The sequence below is a fragment of the Enhydra lutris genome, unplaced genomic scaffold (assembly GCF_002288905.1).
Source record: "Enhydra lutris kenyoni isolate GAN:26980312 unplaced genomic scaffold, ASM228890v2 scaffoldscaffold22, whole genome shotgun sequence".
NCBI classification, from domain to species: domain Eukaryota; kingdom Metazoa; phylum Chordata; class Mammalia; order Carnivora; family Mustelidae; genus Enhydra; species Enhydra lutris.
In genome coordinates, this window is record NW_019154106.1 from 19,506,840 (window position 1) to 19,527,388 (window position 20,549).

Below are 20,549 nucleotides of genomic sequence, written 5' to 3' on the forward strand. Positions count from 1 at the left end.
AAGATGTCACTGGCCCTTTCTGAGACATTTTATCTTTTTTTTTTTTTAAAGATATTTTATCCATTATTTGAGAGACAGAGAGTGAGAGCATAAGCAGGGGGGAGGATCAGAGGGAGAGAGAGAAGTAGACTCCTTGCTGAGCAGGGTGCCCAATTCAGGACTCAATCCGAGGACCCCAGGATCATGACCTGAGCCAAAGGGAGACATTTAACCAAATGAAAGACCCAGGAGCCTGCTTCAGAGACATTTAAAAAGCAAACTTAAAGCTTTTTTTTTTTTTTTTTTAAAAGAGAGAGAGAAAGCATGTTTGTGAGAGCCGGAGTTGGGGGTGTGGGGCAGAGCTAAAGAGAGAGAGAATCTTAAGCAGACTCTGGGGCTTGATCTCATAATCCTGAGGATCATGACCTGAGCCAAAATCAAGAGTCAGGCCCTCAATGGACTGAGCCACCCAGGTGTCCATGAGAGCTAATTTCTAATTAGTAAAGTTCCTGAGGAGAGCAAGGAGGTAATAAGTAGCTTTATAAATTTGTAAGCCCTCTGAAGAAGCAAAACTCTTCTACCTGTAACTTCCTTCATCAGCTGGGACCAGGAAGCTGCACCACTCCTAACAATTTCCTTCCTTCCCGGAGAGCCCAGGAGAGTCTTCCTCAACCTGGTTCCTGCACCCCCTTGGCTCTGTCTCCTCAGCCTACACCTACACCACTTCCTTTGATATGCTGGGGACTGAACTATAAGGAAGAGATCTCTGGATTCTAAATGTTTAAAAAAAAAAAAAAAATGCATTTAGCCAAGGAAAAAGGAAGGACACTAATAAAAAAAAATAATCTATCAAATATGTAAGTGGAGCAAGTACTCACTTACAAAGGGCATGGGAAGAAAGAGAATAGTAAATTCTAGTCCAGCTTTTACGATCGATCACTTTTTTACAATGAACTGACTCTTATTATATATACTATGTTAGATCCATACAACTTTATTATCTATACTATTGTTATTATCTATACTATGTCTAAACTTTTGTTAATACTATACTATTAAAATGATGCCTCTTGGGGCACCGGGGTGGCTTGGTCAGTTAAATGTCTGCTTCGGCTCAGGTTATGATCCTGGGGTCCTTCGGATGGAGCCCCATGTCCAGATCCCTGCTCAGCAGGGAGGTGGCTTGTCCCTCTTCCTCTGCTCTCCCCCCACCCTGCCATGCTCCCTACTTATGCTCCCTCTCTCTCAAATAAATAAAATCTTTTTTAAAAATGATGCCTCTTAATAAAATTATGGCACTGTGTTCCGATAGAAAAAAGTCACTAGGTAACAGACAGTTCTGAATCCGCTAAAGGCAGCCCAGCATCACATCAGCCCATATCAACGGATCCTCTTGATTTTGCAACGGACACAAGCAGGACAGTATGCTTTATCCATTCCCCGTGGAAATTCTGGGTCTAGGATGCATGAAGAGTTTGAATAAAGCAATAATTGATTTTTTTTAATGAATCACAAACTAAATAACTATTTTTTCCAAGAGGACCTTTTTATTTTTCTTCTAGAATAAAGAATGTCACTTTTTAAAGGTTAAAAAAGTCATACTAGGGGAACTTGACAAAGTATTGTTTGTGGCATACTTCAAATCCAAGGCTACTCTTTCGGCCTTGGTAAACTACGCCTCCTGCAATGCATTGTGCAAAGTCCTCCAAACGCATTTGGAGCACCCAGGAGACTCTCTCCGAAGGAATCAAGTCAACATCACAGCAATCGCATTTTGTTAACCTATTGTTTGCTTACTCAAAGCAGTATTGATGTCATTTTCTCTAAATGGTTCAAGTTTTCTAAGCTTTCTCAAATCTGTTTCTTGGCATTTGCCTGAAAGAAGACAGCAGATGCTTACTTATTTTACTAACAGAGTCAAGAATCCAACTTCTCCACCTTTAGCATTTATGGTCTTAATCAAGTTCCTGTGACCTTTCTGTATAAATTCAGACAATGCAAAGCCATTTTCTCTCCACTTATCTTACTGAAAACTTGATGTTTCTTTCATGACAAAGGGCTTTAGTATTTTCCTTTGTAATTCTGACAATACTAATTTTATTAAGCACTGACTATATACTTCGGTGATTAATGTTATTCAGAGTACGGCTTGGTGACCTAGTTTTCCTTTTATCATTACTGGTTTCATTAATACTCAGTAGGAAAAAAACCTTCCTATGCCTTCATATAGATTGCAAGGGTTTACTAGGAATCAAACTACGTGTTTATTATTTTAGGAAATGTTAGAAAAGTGAGACTGGCATTAAATGGAAATATTATTTCCCCCTTACGAGACAGAGATGGAGGGATGTAGGATCTGGCTGAGGAGGAGAAGGAAGGTAGAGGAGCTATATACCCGGGGAATCCTAAGAAAAAGACATTAGACACACCCTCCCAGACAAGTTCTATAGTGTTATGTCCACACTAGAGAAGGAACTGTAAGATTAGAGCTCAAATATGACCTGGTGATAAAACGAAGCTCATAAATGTGTTTATATTTACATTTAAGGTGTCTTTAATAGACCCCTCAAAAACCTTAACAAATTAAAATTATGATGCAATATAAGTGTATCTGCTAATAATTGTCAATAATTATGTACACCTTATGAGTAAGGAGACAGTTGTGGTAGAGTAGGAAGAGAAGTAAGCATACAGCCAGTTAATAAGGCAACGTATGTGAAAACAGAACTACAGACTCAAAAGGATCATATAAACATTAGTTACAATTTTTTTAAAAAGATTTTATTTATTTATTTATTTGATATGGAGAGAGAGACAGTGAGAGAGAGAGAGAGAGAGAGCACAAGCAGGGGGAGCAGCAGAGGGAGCGGGAGAAGTAGGCTCTTGACTGAGCAGAGAGCCCAATGAAGGGCTCGATCCCAGGACCTTGGGATCAGGACCCGAGCCGAAGGCAGACACTTAACAGCTGAGCCACCCAGGCCTCCCTACAACTATTTTTATTATTGATTTGTCACCAAACAGAAATTTAAAACAAAGTTGTGCATGTGTGTGTGTGTGTGTGTGTGAGAGAGAGAGAGAGAGAGAGAGAGAGAATATCAGTATTCAATCAGAACAGTTTGATTATAGTAAAACTTGAATGCAGGGTCTCTCAACTTCAGCACTATTGAGATTTCAGGCTGAGGCTTTGCTGGGGGGTGGGGTCTGCCCCATACATTGCAGGGTGTTTACAGCACCCCTGATCTTTACCCACTCCCTCAATTAGTGACAGCTAGAAATGTCTCTGGACATGACCAGACAGTGCAAAACTGCTCCTGGCTGAAAACCAGGTTAAAGCATAAGAAAAATGTAGAAATTACGGTTTTCCTACACAAATTGAGAATGAGAAGACAGCCCATGTGACCTAGAGTGAAGATGTCGCTCACCGGGCACATATGGCTACTGAACACTTAAAATGTGGCCAATCTGAATTGAGATACGCTATCAGCGTACAATACATGTTAGATTAGAAGACTTAGTATGAGAAAATGAATGCAAAGTATTTTAATAAATTTTTATATGCTTCTCCTTCCAGGACCTCTATAATGCAAATTTAAAAAAAATAATTTTATATGGATTACATGCTAAAGTGATATTTTAGATACAGCAGGTTAAAATAAAATACATTATTAAAATTATCTGTTATTATTTATTTTGAAAAACGTGGCTACTAGAGAAGTTCAAATTACACACATGGCTCATGCTGTACTATATTTCAATCAGACAGTGTTGAACTTGTGCAAAAAACTATCCCTCCTTCATGCTATATATTCTAGGCAGCCTTTGATGACAAGGAAGGGAACTAAAAGAGCTCTGTCCTCAGTTTTCTCTAAATTCCCCTTGGATGATCTCCAGTCTCGATGCTTCGATGATACTCTCCAAACTCTCTCTCCTATTAAAAGCTCTACTAAGGGACGCCTGGGTGGCTCAGTTGGTTAAGTGGCTACCTTCGAATCAGGTCATGATCCCAGCATCCTGGGATCGAGTCCCACATCGGGCTCCTTGCTCGGCGGGGAGCCTGTTTCTCTCTGTCTCTGCCTGCCACTCTGTCTGCATGTGCTCGCTCTCGCTCTCTCTCTCTCTGACAAATAAATAAATAAAATCTTAAAAAAAAAAAAAAATTAAAAGCTCTACTAAAACCTAGATCCAGGGCACCTAGCTGGCTCAGCTGGTAGAGCATGTGACTCTTGCCCTTAGGGTTGTGAGTCTGAGCCCCACAGTGGGTGCAGAAATAATTAAAAATAAATGAACTTAAAAAAGAGAGAGAGAGAGAGAGAGATCCCTATAATACATAAATAAAACCTAGATCCATATACCCACTACCAACTTAACAACCCCACTTGGACATTCTGGAGGAACCCCAAATTTAAATGATCCTCATTCCGAAAAAGATTGTTCCAGGAGTCCCCATTTTAGTAAATGGCCCCATTAACTAGGTTCTCAAGCCAGAAACCTCAAAGTTGCCCATGACTTCTCTCTTCTCCTTCATCCCACTCGCAATCTCTTGTGAAGTTCTACTTCATTTACATCCTAAATACTTCTGGACTCCCCCTTTCTCCTACCCCAGTGACTGGGCCATGTCACCATCACTTACCCCGTATCAATCCCCTCTTTCCTTTACATTCTTATTACACCCTGCCCTGCCCTTCTCAGAAGTGTTGTCTTTCCTATTAGACATCATACTACATGAGGTCAGGCACTTTCCTGTTCATTGCTGTGTCTCTAGTTTTTTCATGAATGGATGAGTGAATGAATGAATGAGTGAGTGAGTAAAGAGGGTACAAACTGCTAGCTCACAGGTTACAATTTACTAAGGAGCTGAATTACGAAACAATGGTTCCACTTGCACATGAGGGCTGGAAAACATCAGTCTTCAAGTCTCAATGCAGCGTGGATGTGCTGATACGAGTCCTAGGATTCTAGAAGTGGGGAAAAAGTGCTTGGGAACCATGTGCCCTGTACTCTCATCCTTGACAGATATCTACTGTGCCTAAGCTCACACGGTAAACTTTCTACATGTTGAGTTGGGAAAGACCAGCTGAAGAATGCCTTTTATAATCCTCCAGCCCTCTGGGAAAAAGATGCCTGACATTTTCCATCTTCAATGTCACAGTCCCAGAGTATCCACAGTTTCAAAGTTACCCAGTGAAAAGAAGCTAAAAGTTATGCAAAGCTTATAACAATCATGAGCTATTTCTGAAAGAAAATCATTCTCCAAGATTACAAGTTCAAGATAAGTCTCGTTTCTTCTCCTTAGGGATCCTCAAACTACCTCCATGCATAAGCCAGCCTTCATCCCCCAGTCATCACATGACTAGTTTGAAAGGGGTGAGGATGGGCTATGGCAGTATCTATCCTTACTAGTAAGTTACAGCTGCTACTGATGAGGAAGTTTTAAGAAGTCAAGAGCTTTATAGATGTTACTCTAGCCCAGCCAGAACTAGGCTAAAGAAGAGGAACTTGGAAAAGAGTCCAGGAATACATGTATTTTGAGAAGAACATGTAGATACAGAGGCAAAAATCAAACCCGTGTCTCCATTCACCTTTTGCCACGGGCTCTCCCAGAAGCGGGAAAGTAGCAGTGTGGGTAGGAAGGGCACTGGGCTATGTGAAACAGACCAGGCAGGAGCGGAAGCAGATAGTGTGTCAAAGTCAGGAGGAGCTGCAGGTCCAAGGTTACGGAGGTAGGCTACGTGCGTTTAACTCGTTTCTTTTCTTGCCTTAGGCAGAAATTACATAAAAGACCATTCTTTTATAGAATGAAGAATGGAGGTTAGGTCTTGACTAAAGAAATGTTAGGAAACTTTTTTAAAAAAATATTTTCTCTTTTTTTTTTCCTCCTTTGATAACCCCTCAAAAGAAAACGATGGCAAATTACCAGGTTAACACCAATTTAGCCAGTGGGATAAAGAGATTTAGCGAAGAAGCAACTTTTTTCCAAACTAGATGCTGTTTCTTTCTGGAAAGGACTCAAAAAATGGTGGGTAACTTTCCAAAGCCCCCACTTCCCCTTAAAATCTGGTGAATCTTTTCTGTAATAATTTCCAACACTTGTCCCACCTCAGCAAAAGCACTGGTTTTTCATAATGAAAGAAACAGAAACATGGCTGAGGTGTAACAAAAGGGAATAGCAGACTTAGGAAAAACAAACAGAATCCCCACTGTATCACTCAGTTCTCATGAGACCTTAGACAAGTCTCTCAGCCACGTGTTCACAGCTTTGGTGAGCTCATTGCCAAAGTACAAAAACTGGTTCGGGGTGGGCAGTGTGAGATCTTATGCTTTGTCTGTTAAAGCACAGAGATACATATAGTACAGAAACAAGACATACAGTGTACCTGTGGTGTTAAAATTTTATGACGGGGGCGGGGGGGGGGGCGGCGCCTGGGTGGCTCAGTGGTTAAGGCCTCTCTCTTCGGCTCGGGTCATGAACCCAGGGTCCTGGGATCAAGCACCGAGTCAGGCTCTCTGCTCGGCGGGGAGCCTGCTTCACCCCCCCCCCTCTGCCTGCCTCTCTGCCTACTTGTGATCTCTCTCTCTCTGTGTCAAATAAATAAATAAAATCTTAAAAATAAAAATTTCGTGAGAGGGAAGATGAGGGGAAAATAATGTTGAAAAAGCCTCCTTGGATAAGAGGAGGGTAGTTAACGAACAGAAAGCTGAGAAACACTTCCCTTAGCCTTCATTTCTTCAACTGTCAAAAAGGGTCAGCATCACCCACCTTAAAGAATTATTATGTTATAACCATATCTAAATACACACAAAAGAGGGGCACTTGGGTGACGCAGTCAGTTAAGCAGCTGGCTCTTGATTTTGACTCAGGTCATGATCTCAGGGTCCCAGGACTGAGCCCTCCATAATGCTCTGAGCTCTGTGGGAAGTTCTGCTTGAGATTCTCTCCCTCTACCTCGGCCCCTCTCCCGCACATGCATGCATGCACTCTTCCTCTCTCTATCTCTCAAATAAATAAATCTTTAAAAATACGTACATATATACAAAAGAGAATGAGAGACAGAAAATAAAGCAGAGAAAATAACCAAAACTGTAAAAAGTCATTAAAACACAACTAAAAACAAAGACCCAAATGTATATAATGTCATCTCACAATCAATTGTAATAAAAACACAATTTTCTTCTCACTACTCATTTTACTGACCGGATACCTAAGATCTAAAAAGAAAACATACAGTCATAGTAAAAGTGAAATAAGAAAGTGCAAGATGAAGCTATAAATGTGGCAAAGATACAAACCTAAAACACCAATTTTAAGACCCGCCAAGCTTGTTTTAATTTTATCATAAATATCTTCTGATGCAAAGTCAACAGCGATGGTTCTTGTTTCCACCTTGAATTTTTCTCCTAGAAAAAAAAACATAAATAGAGAGAAGGAAAATTATAACATGGCAATTAAGATTAAAGCATTTTTATGACACTACCTATTGAAACTCTTCCCCCCGCCCCAGTCTGATATGAAATTTAGACCAGAATCATGTTAAGCAATCATGAGATCATCTAAGAGATGATATAGAGTCAACACAATAATTCTTCAATAAAAACTCTAATGTTGTTTCGGAGCTGGCTGACTGTTCCTTAATCAGTTCTCCTTCTATAAATCAATAATGACTCCTTTTTAGACCCTTAGGTACAAATAATAAAACATGTTTCATACCATAATGTTATATACTCTTTAAATATCACTGGTTTCGTGATTTTTTAAAAAATATTTTATTTATTTATTTGATAGAGATTACAAGTAGTCAGAGAGGGAGGCAGGGAGAGAGGAGGAAGCAGGCTCCCCGCTGAGCAGAGAGCCCGATGTGGAGCTCGATCTCAGGACCCTGAGACCATGACCCGAGCCGAAGGCAGAGGCTTTAACCCACTGAGCCACCCAGGCGCCCCTGGTTTCGTGATTTTTAATTGCAAAGTGATACTTCATAATTTCAGACAGAAGTGTTTATGTTGCAAAATGTTTTAAACAGTGATAAATAAAAATCCATCTTATTAAAATGGAAATAAAATGAATATGATCATCATGGAATTTAGGGCCTTGGTTAATAGTTAATGGTCACCACATTAAAAACACGACACAAAATGCACAGTGAACAGAGCTACAAAGTGACAGAAGACAGACCTCGGTGTTCTCCTGTGCTCAGGACGACAGAAGTACACACAGAGCTAATGGAAATCACATGTTGAGAAACGGGACTCTGAAGAAACCAACTTATTGATGTAATGTCAAATGTTACTTTCACGCTCTTTCGTGAGCCCGTTTGAGAAGGCATGAACTGTGAGGTCTTCCAGTCACAGGTACCAATTTTATTTTCGTATCTATTTGCTAAATAACTGAGTAATAGTCAGATATCCTCCACGAGCCTCAGCATCCTCTCCTGAAAATGAAAGTAATGCTACCCAACCCATGATCCGAGGCTCAAATAGTATCTGGTGGTATACAGAAGGCACTCCATAAATGTTAAGTCTCCTCTCTCCTCCACTAACCCCACACTCACTTCACCTAGTGCAGTTCAGGTGGCTAAAAATGTTTACTCTTTGGAACCTGATGAGAATTCAAAAGGATTAATTTAAAAATCCTGCTTCCAAAAAATAAATTTTTCTTCATTCAAAGTCGATGTTGGCTCATCTCAGAGGATGGAATGTTACTCCATATAGGATGCTACCATTCTTGATCTAAAAGGAGTTCTGCCTACAACCAAGCTGGTTCACAAGAGTTCTGGTTCTTAGTCTTAGTGAGAAGTATTAACCTGAGGTAGGAATCCATGAATTAACTGGAGAGGAGAATATGTGACCTAGAAAATTCCGTATATGGTGTTGGGGCGCCTAGGGGTGCCTGTGCCTTTGGCTCAGGTCACGACCCCAGCACCCAAAGATCAGGCCCTACGTCAGGCTCCCCACTCAGTGGGGAGTCTGCATCTCCCTCTCCCTCCCCGTCCCGCCCTCTTCCTTCTCTCCTTCTCTCTCGCACTCACGCTCTCTCAGATAAATAAATAAAATCTTAAAAAGACACACTTACAATCCCAGGATAAATGAGTTATTGTATGTGTTCATGTAATGGGGAGCTACAGACTGGGCTGTCACTTCACAAAAGCTCATCCAACAGGTCTTACTATAAATGCTTCCCAGGATTTACCACCAGTAAGTAGAGAACACTGCCCTTATTAGAGCCACAGATTCTCAAGGAAAAAAAGACCCAAATCAAAAGGCTGAAGGATACCTTTTATTAAATGTAAAACTTCATTCAGGAATGAAATGAGATAAATTTATCTATTTATTTTGAGAAAAACAAAGTATGCTTCCACACGAGTGCTATAGACTGACATTTAAGAAAATTCTCTCTGGTAATAAAAGCCACCTCACAACTCCTGAATCAGATTTACTCTTTTAAATCTCACAGGATTTGGGGGATGTACTTATAATGTAGAGTCTTGTATAGATAGGCTGCTAAACATATTCAGAGACCCTTTTGGAAAGAATGTCATTTTATTTAATAAGAACCCACGAGTAAGCTTTTCTTTGTACTCACATTTGGATAAGCAAAATGGCTACTGATGCAAGCTCTTCAAAATAAATCCAATTTTGAACTTGCTCCTGGATTACCCTGAATCATGTCCTAGTCCAGTTAACACTGCTTTTCTACCTTTTCGCCACTGCCTCCAGCACGAGCTGCTGCTTCTGCAATGTAGGGCTGTCTGATCACCTCCCCAAGCCCCTCACACACTCTCAGAGCTCCAGCAGCTTTGGTAAGAGTCACAGTCTGTGGCAATGGCCTAATATTGCTCTTAACTGACCTCCACCTCCCTACTCTTCTCACTGTCCCGGGCTCTAGCCACACAGGCCCTGAGCATTCTCTCTCTCTTTTTTAAAGATTTTATTTATTTGAGAGAGAGGGAGCATGTGCACACGTTATAGGGGGTGGGGGGAAGGAGGAGAGGAAGAGGGATAAGCAGACTCTCCGCTGAAAGCAGAGCCCTTTGCAGGGCTCAATCCCAGGACCCTTGAGATCATGATCCAAGCCCAAATCAAGAGTCTGATGCTTAACAACTGAGCCACCCAGATGTCCCTTGAGCAATTCTTTAAACTCAGAATAACCCCCAAACACATTCAAGGCTTTTGCACTTACTGTTCCCTCTGCCTGCAATTCTCTTCCGCATCCCTTGTTTCTGTTGGGTCTTGATGCAAATGTTACCTCCTCAGGGAAGCTTTCCACTCCTCCACTAGCATGCATCCCTTGCCCCCACCCCCCAGCCCCGGCTTTATTTCATTCCATGGCACTTAACCATCTTCTTAATAACACATGCATGTTTGTTATCTGCCTCCACCAGAATTAAGCTTTGTGAAGACAAGAGCTTGGGTCTATTTTATTCAGTTGTTCAACAGTATCACAAAGGATCCAGGGTCTTTCCTCCCTCCTCTCTTATTCCATTAGTCTGGCTCCCCATCCTGGTATCATGAGGGCCACTGCCCTTCCAAGTATCCCATACAGATGGCAATGTGCAATGGCAGAAATGGGACAACCTGTTATATTTCCCTTTTATAGAGTGAGGAAAACTTCCCCCAGAGAGTATAGCAAACTCCCCTCACATTTCCTTTCCCAGAATTATGATATATGCATGCTCTTGACCTGGTCTGTAGCTGGGCTTCACGGATTCCGTGAACTGTCCCCACTACCATCACCAAGTTGAGTGAGACCTGTACAGAAGAACAGGACAGGACATACTTCACTCTCTGGGTCCAGGCAATCAGGAGAGAATTCTGATGAGTGTTCCAAAAAGCTGAGATGGGAGGTAACTGGCTTCTTTGGGGAACTGAGGAAATAAATCTAGGCATCTCCTCCTTTCCCATAACCCACCAGCCCTCACCTGACCCTGCCAGCAGAAGCCAACACAGACGAACGAACATCCTCTAATTTTAGGATATATCAAAGCACCTGGAACACAAGCGGATACCCATAATACAGCTTTCATTTCCACCTTCACCCCCTCCCTAAACCCTGGCTCTTAAGACCACCATAAGTCCACACCACTCAGCAACAACCCACTGATGGGGAAGAATAAGAACTTGATCAAAGACTTGGAGAGGTTACTTTTGAGTACTCTGATCCTTGCCCACCACAAAGGCACAAGGCATGACAGCTGTAAATAAATAAAAATATACTGTAAGTGTAGGATAAAGATAAACAGTGAATTTGGATATTCCAATGGAAAGACACAGCCCCTCAAATGTCCCTTCGAGGAAATTCTGGTTGCCCCAGCTGCAAGAGCGTCATCGGCAGACAGCGTTCAGGTGCCAGGCCCTTCGGGGATTGCCTCGGTTTCAGAGAGCTGCCCAGACCCAGATCGTGCCTCTCCCATGACATCCACATCCAATGACTGACCGAGGTGGGAGTATAAAGCCATTGGACAGCTTGTACCTGCCAGCTTCTGATTCCAAATTATGGTCTATTCACTATCCTATTTTCTGTTCTTTCATCATGCCCTGGTTATAATTATTCTAGCTTTAAGACAAATTTTAATATTTCTAGTGGTGCAATTTTCTTCATTATTATTCTTTCAAAAGTTTATTGGTTATCCTTACTTGTTTAGTCTGTTTTCACTGGGGTTACATTAAACATTTCAATTAAATTTATGAAGGATGACAATGTAGCATTCCCTCCAGGCTCTCCATTTACTCAATGTCTCAGGGTAAAATCTGGTGGTTGTAAATTCTTTAAGAAATTAAAGAACTAAAGGATGCTGTTATTAGAATGTTACACACCATTTTGCAAAGATACTCAACACTGTTGATTATTCCTACCGTCAAAATGCTTGGTATTTGAAATTGAATAGGCTGGCATCCTGCTACTTACAATTATGGCCAAATACAATTATGCCCTCCTCCTTTTTTGGAGACTGAAGTGATTCTGAGATGGTCTTGGCCCACTGTTTCTCGACCTAGTGGCAAAGACCAAAACCTAAGAAGCAAAAAGCTGATGAGTGGTATGAGCTGTTCATGGCAGCCAACTCACCAGAAATGGAGGCAAATAATCAGCTCTGGCTTGCAGGGAACGCAGCTAAGAAATAGCTGGGATGATACCATTATTCCTTTTTATCTACTAGTCCACTGAAAGCTACCCTACTACAATAGTAGAATAAGAGAAAGAAATATTATTTATAACTAGAGAGCTATGTAACACCGAATATCCTCACAACCCCAAGACATTCCACCACTTCCAAGCATGGATGTCCTGCTCCTCCAGTTACATGGCTGATTTTTACTCAGAGGATTATAAATTAGTTCAAGGTCAAGTACTGAAAGGACAGAGAAAAGACTGCACTTATAAGTAGTCTCAAGATGTTGCTAACACCTCTCAGTATTAAAACTTACACACCTTTAGGTTCATGCCTACAAATATTCTGAAACATACTCAGAGTAGCCTTTTGTTTAACATACTTCTAGGTCTGGCCATCATTATTTTTATTTTGCTCAAAAAATTGACATCTCTTAACTTTAACAGTCTTCCCCTAAGAATAACTGTGTAAGTCTTAGAAAGACTCATTTTTCCTCTGGGTGCCTAGGGGAAGGGGGCCTAAGAATGTTAGAGAAGAGACCTAATGTACATAAACTCATGCATCATTAATAATTTTTCTATTAATAAAACAAAAAAATATTAATTCTCCTTTGTCCCTACATCTGTTCTAAATAAACAATCTGTTTTTCCCCTAAGTTTCAGGTGCTATCCATTATGAAATTCTTACTACATTTCACTCTTCCCCATCTTTTCCATATTATAAATTTCATCATTTAAGAATCAAGTTATGTCACCAGCCCTGTGGACTGTCCTTTCAGGATTCCCATTTCCTCCAACATAAAACTACCTACTAACTCTCTCAGCTATGTTCCTAGAGACCTTCTATATACCCTTAGTAAACTCTAATATATTATGCCCACAGTCCATTTCCTAACAAACACAGATCATTCCCTGTCATCTTTGTATATCCAGCACCCAGCACAAGGCCTGGCATATAGCACAGAGGTCACTCAAATGTCTGCTGAGTGAGTAAATACACCAAGGCTGACACAGCCAATTTATTAAAATCATCTTCTCAGTAACTTCTTAAACTCTTCCCTATAGAAATAAAACTATGTGCTGGTAATAGATGTCCATTATGAGGCATAAAAACATAAAGCGCTTACTATTAGGCATTTGAAAGCATTAAGATAAACTGAGAAACATCTCAGTCCCTCCATTTGCCCTGCATGGGTTGGACTATCATTCTCATAGAGGCGGAAACATTTTAGAGTTGTAGAAAACCATCCAGCCTCATGAATAAAGTACTCTAGGAGCTTAACACAGGACACAGAGATGAAGGTTGAAGATAATTTTAGTCACGGACCACTCTCCCTAACCCCAGTCCTGAAAAAGATAATTAGGGGAGAGGAGCGACTCTTGGGGAAATGGCACTATACTCAACACCTACCAATTTTAGCTTTTAAAATCTAAATTCATTAAATGCAATTTAGAACCATAAAAATATATTGTATGTTTTAAAAACCCCTCTGTTTTCACATAAAATGTTTTAGAGTATTTACAAATGTAAAAAGCACAATGAGTCTTTTGTACTTTCTCTAATTTTAAGGGGAAAGCAAAGAACAAAATGTCCCCTAACTAAATTCCCTCTACTTCCCTCCTTTTGCTGTTTTCCTTTTTGGCCCCGAGGTCTTACCATCTCCCTCCTCCCCTACCCCTCAGGGTGAGATACCTCTCCACAGAGAAAGCCTCCCTTGTGTAGCTATGGAGAAACGGTGATTGTGCCCTAGAAGGGAATAATTCATCTGACTTCATTTTTAAAGACTCATTTAATTATAATTATCAGAGATGCTACACAAATAATGGTCTATTTCTTTTTTTCATTGCCCTTGAAAACACTCTATGATCATTTTAATCTCATATGAAGAGACCCACTTTCAGTCAAATAAAAAAAAAATCCATTAATACTATCACCAGGACTCCATCCCAAACCAACTATTTCTTTATTTTAAGCCAAGGTTATTATATTTTGTTCATTACAGGCTATTTAACTAGAACAACAATTGAAATAAATAAAAACCATATACGATGTGAATTTGTTCTATTGAGAGCACATGAATAGATTCTTTTCTTTTGAAAGCCTGAGTTCAACACTGAGTTCAGGTGGGCAAGTCACCTTCGAAAAAATTTTCAAATAAGGATGTTTATTTTCTAAACTTGGGGAAAAAATCAAAACATAACAAAAGTCTGCTAATGGAAACATCTGAATTTTATGTTCTGAGGTGAGAAAAAATGCAAAAGGTATTCCTAACATTACTAAAGATTCCAAGATGATGTCATTAATATGATGTAATAAGCAGAGTGTTTGTGTCCCTCCAAATTCATGTGTTGAAGCCCGACCCCCCAAGCAATGGTATCAGGAGGTGGGACCATGGGGAGGTAACTAGGTTCTGATGAGGTCAGGAGGATGAGGTTCTCCTGATGGAACTACTGTCCTCTTGAGAAGAAGACAGAGAGAGTTCTCTCCTCACATGCACGCACCAACGACAGGCCATCTTCTCATCAGTGTGAAGGCAGCCATCTAACAGGGGCCCTCACCAGGAACTGAATCTGCCAGAACCCTGATCGGGGACTTCCCAGCCTGTAGAACTGTGAGAAATAAATGTGTGTTCTTTAAGATGGGTGAACCATGACATTTTGTTACAGCAGCCTGAGCTGACCCAAACAGAGTTTGTTCAAAAACGCATGGGATGCAGTTAGACACCCTGGACGTGGCTATCAACTCAGCCACTTGTTGGCTGAGGGCCCTTCACTCAAGCCTTTTCACCTGCAGGAATCCCCTTACTCCAAGAAATAATGCCCACCCTACAGAGTTCTTGTGAGTATGAGAATGTATGAAGGCAGCTGTCAAATCTTACACGAATGCTTGCTTTCCGTAGACCTGTAGTATCTAAAAGAGGACCACATCACATACAGTTGTTTTTGTCCTCAACAGCGCAGGCTGCCACACGAATTTTCTGCACCATTCACTCTTTCCTCTTTGCATCAGCTGCATATGCACATCCAACTCTACTCTAAAAAGTGATTTCTTTATTACTATATTATTCGTAGAATCAATGGTCATGTTATGCTATTTTTAGAAATGCCTTTTGTGTCCAAGGATTTCTTTGACTCAATCTGCCTGTAATTAACCTTTGAATTACTCTGTTTTATTGGTTCCAAAAGGCACATTTTTACGCCTCTGAAATCAGGATGCCATACAATTGATGGCATGCCCGTTTAACCGGTGATTTTTCTTTCTTAATGCTTACAAGCTACCTCGTTGTTTCATGATCACTGGTGTCCCGGATTTGATGAAAGAACCCGAGAACTCTGCTGACAACCCAGCCTTCAACTTAATGTCACAAAACGAAGCGAGGGCAGCTTCCAAATGCAAGATTTTCTGGTTTTCCGGTGCTTACCCCGCCAGCACCACTCTTCACAAAGGCAGATTTCCCATCCTAAACTAAGACCCGAAAACCTCAGCATACACTCATTCATTTACTGGGGGGCACAGGCATTTGCAAACCAAACAAAGAATCTCACTCTCTAAACTGTCAGCTATGAGAGGAGTGTCCATGTCTGGGTCTTCCTCTGCCACCACACACTCAGAGCCCAACAGGACCTGATTCCACTTTAGGAGCTCAATAACTAAGTTTTGGCTAAGTAAATTCGAAAAGTACCCCCTGAATAGCGCATGCCTGTCAGATTTCAACCTGAGCAGAACAGCAGATGTTCTCAAAGAGGTCATATTTTGGTGAAGGAGATATGCTTGAACCCAACTGTTGCTCATTTATATGAACAAAAAGTGCAAAGAGAAAGCAACTCACACCTGCAGAGTGGGATTTTAAATAGGAGGTGATATTTGTGTGTAGTCCTTGTGTAGGAAATTGGCCATGCAGAGAAGGGGGAGAAGTAAGCAGAGGCAGAAAGTGGGGGAAAGGAAAAGCATATTCTAAGAATTCCTGTGGATGGAGTATATAGTGCACAGGGAGGACAGGACAGAAAGTATTCTGTAGCAGGAAGCTGGCAGAGGTTTTATGGGTCAAGATAATAAATAGGACTAGAGACATAATTGGCAGGGCCGATGCAAACAAAATAAAAATGTGGGGCCCCTTGTTCAAAAATTATTATGAATTTCAAGATGACCACAGCAGAGCATTAAACTAAGTATGGGCCCTTCTAAGTGGGAATGCAGAGGCCACACACCTATGACGGCAGCCCTATAATGAGGCCACTCGACTGGAAAGTGCTAAGATCACACTTGTACTTTAGGAAAAAAATGCTAGTGGCAGAAGAGAGGGCACACGGCCTGTTATGAAAAGTGGTGGGCAAAAAGGACAGAACCCAGCAGCTTCTGCTCTAGTCCCATGAGAAAGGAGGGCCCCAAGGAGAGAGACAGGCAGGCTGAGAGACTCTTCTGAGTTAGAGTCTGATTAGATACACTGCTTTAGGGAGAGAGGACACAATGGTTTTATCCTTTTGGTTTAGAAATCTGGTAAATAAACTATCATATCTTAGAGCCACAAGAGTCTTCACAGTTTTACATCTGAGGCAATGTTCCTGTACTTACATCTCAGTGTTTTTTAAAATCATAAAAAATTCTTTAAAAAAAAAAAAAAAAAAAAAGGAGGGGACTCCTGGGTGGCTCAGTCAGTTAAGCATCAGCCTTGAGCTCAGGTCATGATCCTGAGGTCCTGGGATCGAGCCCCACATCTAGCTCCCTGCTCAGTGGGGAGCCTGCTTCTCCCTCTCCCCACCCTGCTGTTTGTGGTCTCTCCCTATTTCTCTTTCTGTCTCTCAAATAAATCAATAAAATCTTTAAAAAATTTAAAAAAACAAAATCACCCAAAAAAGTTTGCTATTTTTTTAGTAAAGTGAGTTTTTTTCTTGAGGTAGCTCGCTTCCCTCTCTTTGTTGGCTTAAAAAATGAAATTACTACCACTGAGATTTGGCCCAGAGTTGACCAGTTTTACAGACAGGATTATCATGAACTAAAAACCAAGTTGGCAAGCAAAAGATACATTTTTTTTTAAACATCCGTATATTCCTCCCTTTATCTTTCAAAATGAAAGAGAACTAAAATTAATTAGAAGTCAAATATCACACTGTACCTTCTAAAAATTCTGATTGAGCTACTTTTTTTTTTTTTTAAGCAACTACTTTTTATTTTAACCTAACTTTGTTCTCACAAGATTCTGTTGTGATTTTGTAAAATCCTGCCACAGGAAAAAAGTATTCTTTTCAAGATCTGGGTCTCTCATTTTGGTATTTAGAAAAAGGAAGCTTAACGCTTGCTTTTATTTCTTTAAAAAAAAAAAAAAAAGAAGAACTTTTGAAAAAATTACCATAAAATTTAAAATATCAGCTATTGAAATGAATATTTACTTTATGGCAATTAACACTTTGAAGATAAATATAGTTCAACAACATTTTGCCAGGAGTAGAACCATCTTTCTGTTCAACACGCACAAAAAAAAAAAAAAGCCCTCTTCATTTAAATTGTTAAAAGAGCATAGCTTTCACATATCAAACGAAAATAAAAGCAAAAGAATGACTGATTTAGAGTCTCTTTCTCCTGCACTCTTAGAACTAAGGATAAGAACTTGATGCAAATCATCCTGACTCTAAGGTGCCCTGAAGAACCCAGAGGTACAAAGTAAAAAAATACATAGAGTTGCAGCTAACATTCTACCAACTGAACAGGAGTAGTAACTATTACGGTCATCGATTACCGAGCATCAGCTAGACGCCGAACATGAATTAGACGCCAAGAACTCTACGAAGTGACATTACATCATTTAATCTCCGTAAGAACTTACTGGTATATTGCTGAAACTTGCAAAGGATTATTCCCATAAATTTTAGTTTTCAACATTTAAAAGGCCATTATTTATTCTTTCGTTTTTTAATTGTGAAGTAAAATCAAGCAAAGAAAAGTTGCAAATACTCTACAAGGAACTTTCTTTCCTGAACGATGTCAGAGTCACCTGCTAACAAGATGCCAACCATCAGCCATAAATACTTCAGTGCAGTGGTTCTCAAAGCGTGGTCCATGACTTTGAGGGTCGCTGAGAGTCACAATTACTCAGATGACCATTTTCTGCATGGCAGGTAAAAACCTTAACATGAATTCAAGCAGCAGCACCTAACTATATCCTTCACAGACTTGCAGTGAAAAATAAGTCAGTTTGACTTAAGAATGTCCCTTGAAGAAGCAGTAAAATCATTAATTCTATTAAGTCTGTACCCTTGAGGACACATCTTTTTCATGTGCCGTGCGGCAATGGGAAGTATGCATAAAGCACTTTTTCTGTGCACTTAATAGGTCAGGTGTCCTGAGGAGAAACATCTGTGAAACTGAGTCATGTAAGCGGCATTAGGCCCTGTTCCCATACTGTGCCCTTTGACTTGAAAGAACAATGGGCACAAAAACCATGCTTTTTCATATTTAGCAGACATATTTTTTAAAATGGAGTCTCTCATTTTAAGAAAAACAACCAACAGTATTCATTGTCCAGAAGAAAACTTGAGCTTTTCAAGCGGGGGAGGGGGTCTGCCGGGGAGCAGGCTCCCTGCGTGCGATGCGGGGCTCGATCCCGGGACCTTAAGATCATGACCTGAAAATTTGAGCTTTTAAAGGAAATATCAGAGTTTTGGAATGCTTGCAGCTACCTTCATGTGCTTGAGAGAAAAGATTTTTCTGATAAGATTGGAGTGATATTAAGAACTATGATGGGGGGGAGGGTTGCCGTGTTAACATTTGTGAGATCTGCAAAACTCAGAAACCAATACTGTCTGATGACCAAGGCACACAGTTAACAAAATCTTAATGCACAAAAAGCATGTGCAAAGTGCGAGGTGGACAAATGGATTTTAATGTAACTGAGTACGAAAATCCATTGATACATTTTCAGATTCCATAGTGCAACTAACTTTTTTTTTTTTTTAAGGATTTTATTTATTTATTTGACACTCAGAGATCACAGGTAGGCAGAGAGGCAGGCAGAGAGAGAGAGGAAGGGAAGCAGGCTCCCCGCCGAGCAGAGAGCATGATGCGGGGCTTGATCCCAGGACCCTGGGATCATGACCTGAGCCGAAGGCAGAGGCTTTAACCCACTGAGCCACTCAGGTGCCCCGTGCAACTAACTTTTAAGAAATCTCCCCTTATGGTGCTTTGATGTAGTATCAAAGAAGAATATCCACAATTACCTGAGGAGGCCATTCAAATCAAATCACTTGCTATTTTCCAACTACACTACCATGTAAAGCCAGATTTTCTTCTACTTCAACCAAAATAACATCACAGCAGACTAAACTCAGAAGCAGATATGCAAATGTAACTGTCTTCTACCATGCCAGATATTAAATAGATTTGCAAAAATGGAAACCGCCACTCTTGTCACTGAATTTTGTTTTGTTTCAGAACCTACAGTTGTTTTTCCTGCCAAAAAAATGTTATATGAACATGCAATGGGTTTACTGTTATTCTTACATGAATTAAATAAATTTTTTTAATTAGTTAGTTTGAATTTCTAAGATAATTAACATTCACAGCTGTATCACATATAAACCAAAGCTCTTTGGAGTCCTCAGTATTTTAAGAGCTGTAAAGGGGTCCTGAGACTAAAACGTTTATGAATGTTGCTTCAGTAGTATTTCCTATAGTCTCCAAAACTCAGATAGCCTTCAAAATCAGGAAATTAACACTGATGCATTACTGCCTCTAGTCCTCGGAGCCTGATCGAGTTTCACCAAATGTCACAACAATGTCCTTTACAGAGAAAAGATCCAAATCAGAATCACCAAACACACATTTAGCTGCCATGTCTTCTCTCGACCTTTATGATTTTGACACTTGAAGATTACAGGCCAATTACTTTATAGAGTATCCCTCAACTTAGGGGTGTGTGTGGGTGTGTGTGTGTGTGTGTTCCCGCATGATTAGATTTAAGTCATGCATCCTTGGCAGGACTATCGTAGAAGTAGTGTTTCTCACTGCATCCTATCAGGTGGCACAAAGTTTCAACTGTCCCACTACTGATTGAAGATAACTCTGATCTCTTAGTAAGGGGGTATCTGTCAGGCTCCTCCCCTGTAAAGTTGCAATTTTTCCCTTTGTAATCAACAAGGATTTTGGTACTCTATAGGGAGATACTTTGCGACTATATAAAATCCCATTTTTTTCTTTTTCTTATTTAAGTCTAATTAACACACAGTGTTATATTAGTTTCAGGTGTACAATATAATGGCTCAACAATTCTATATACTTCTCACTGCTCATCAAGATAAGTATACTCTTAAGAGATATTCCAGACTCATCTTCCATTCTCCCAGCCCCAGCCCTGAACTAGCCATTTCTCCAAGGGCCCCTGGATCCTTAATTAGAAAACATATCTAAAACCAAAATGTGGGTCCTGAGTTTGTTCATTGCAGTTGGGGTGTTCCTGCTCCCAGGAAGGACTATAAGCCT

At 40.4% G+C, this 20,549-nt stretch overlaps 1 protein-coding gene across 1 annotated transcript in view; it reads right to left on the reverse strand.

Annotated features, from left to right (window-relative positions):
• Positions 1-20,549, reverse strand: part of LOC111149694 (hydroxysteroid 17-beta dehydrogenase 12) — a 171,032-nt gene that overhangs the window by 51,844 nt on the left and 98,639 nt on the right. Inside the window, exon 4 of the mRNA XM_022506917.1 lies at positions 7,267-7,374. Within this exon, the coding sequence (XP_022362625.1) occupies positions 7,267-7,374 (108 nt within the window). The remainder of the gene's footprint in view (positions 1-7,266; positions 7,375-20,549) is intronic.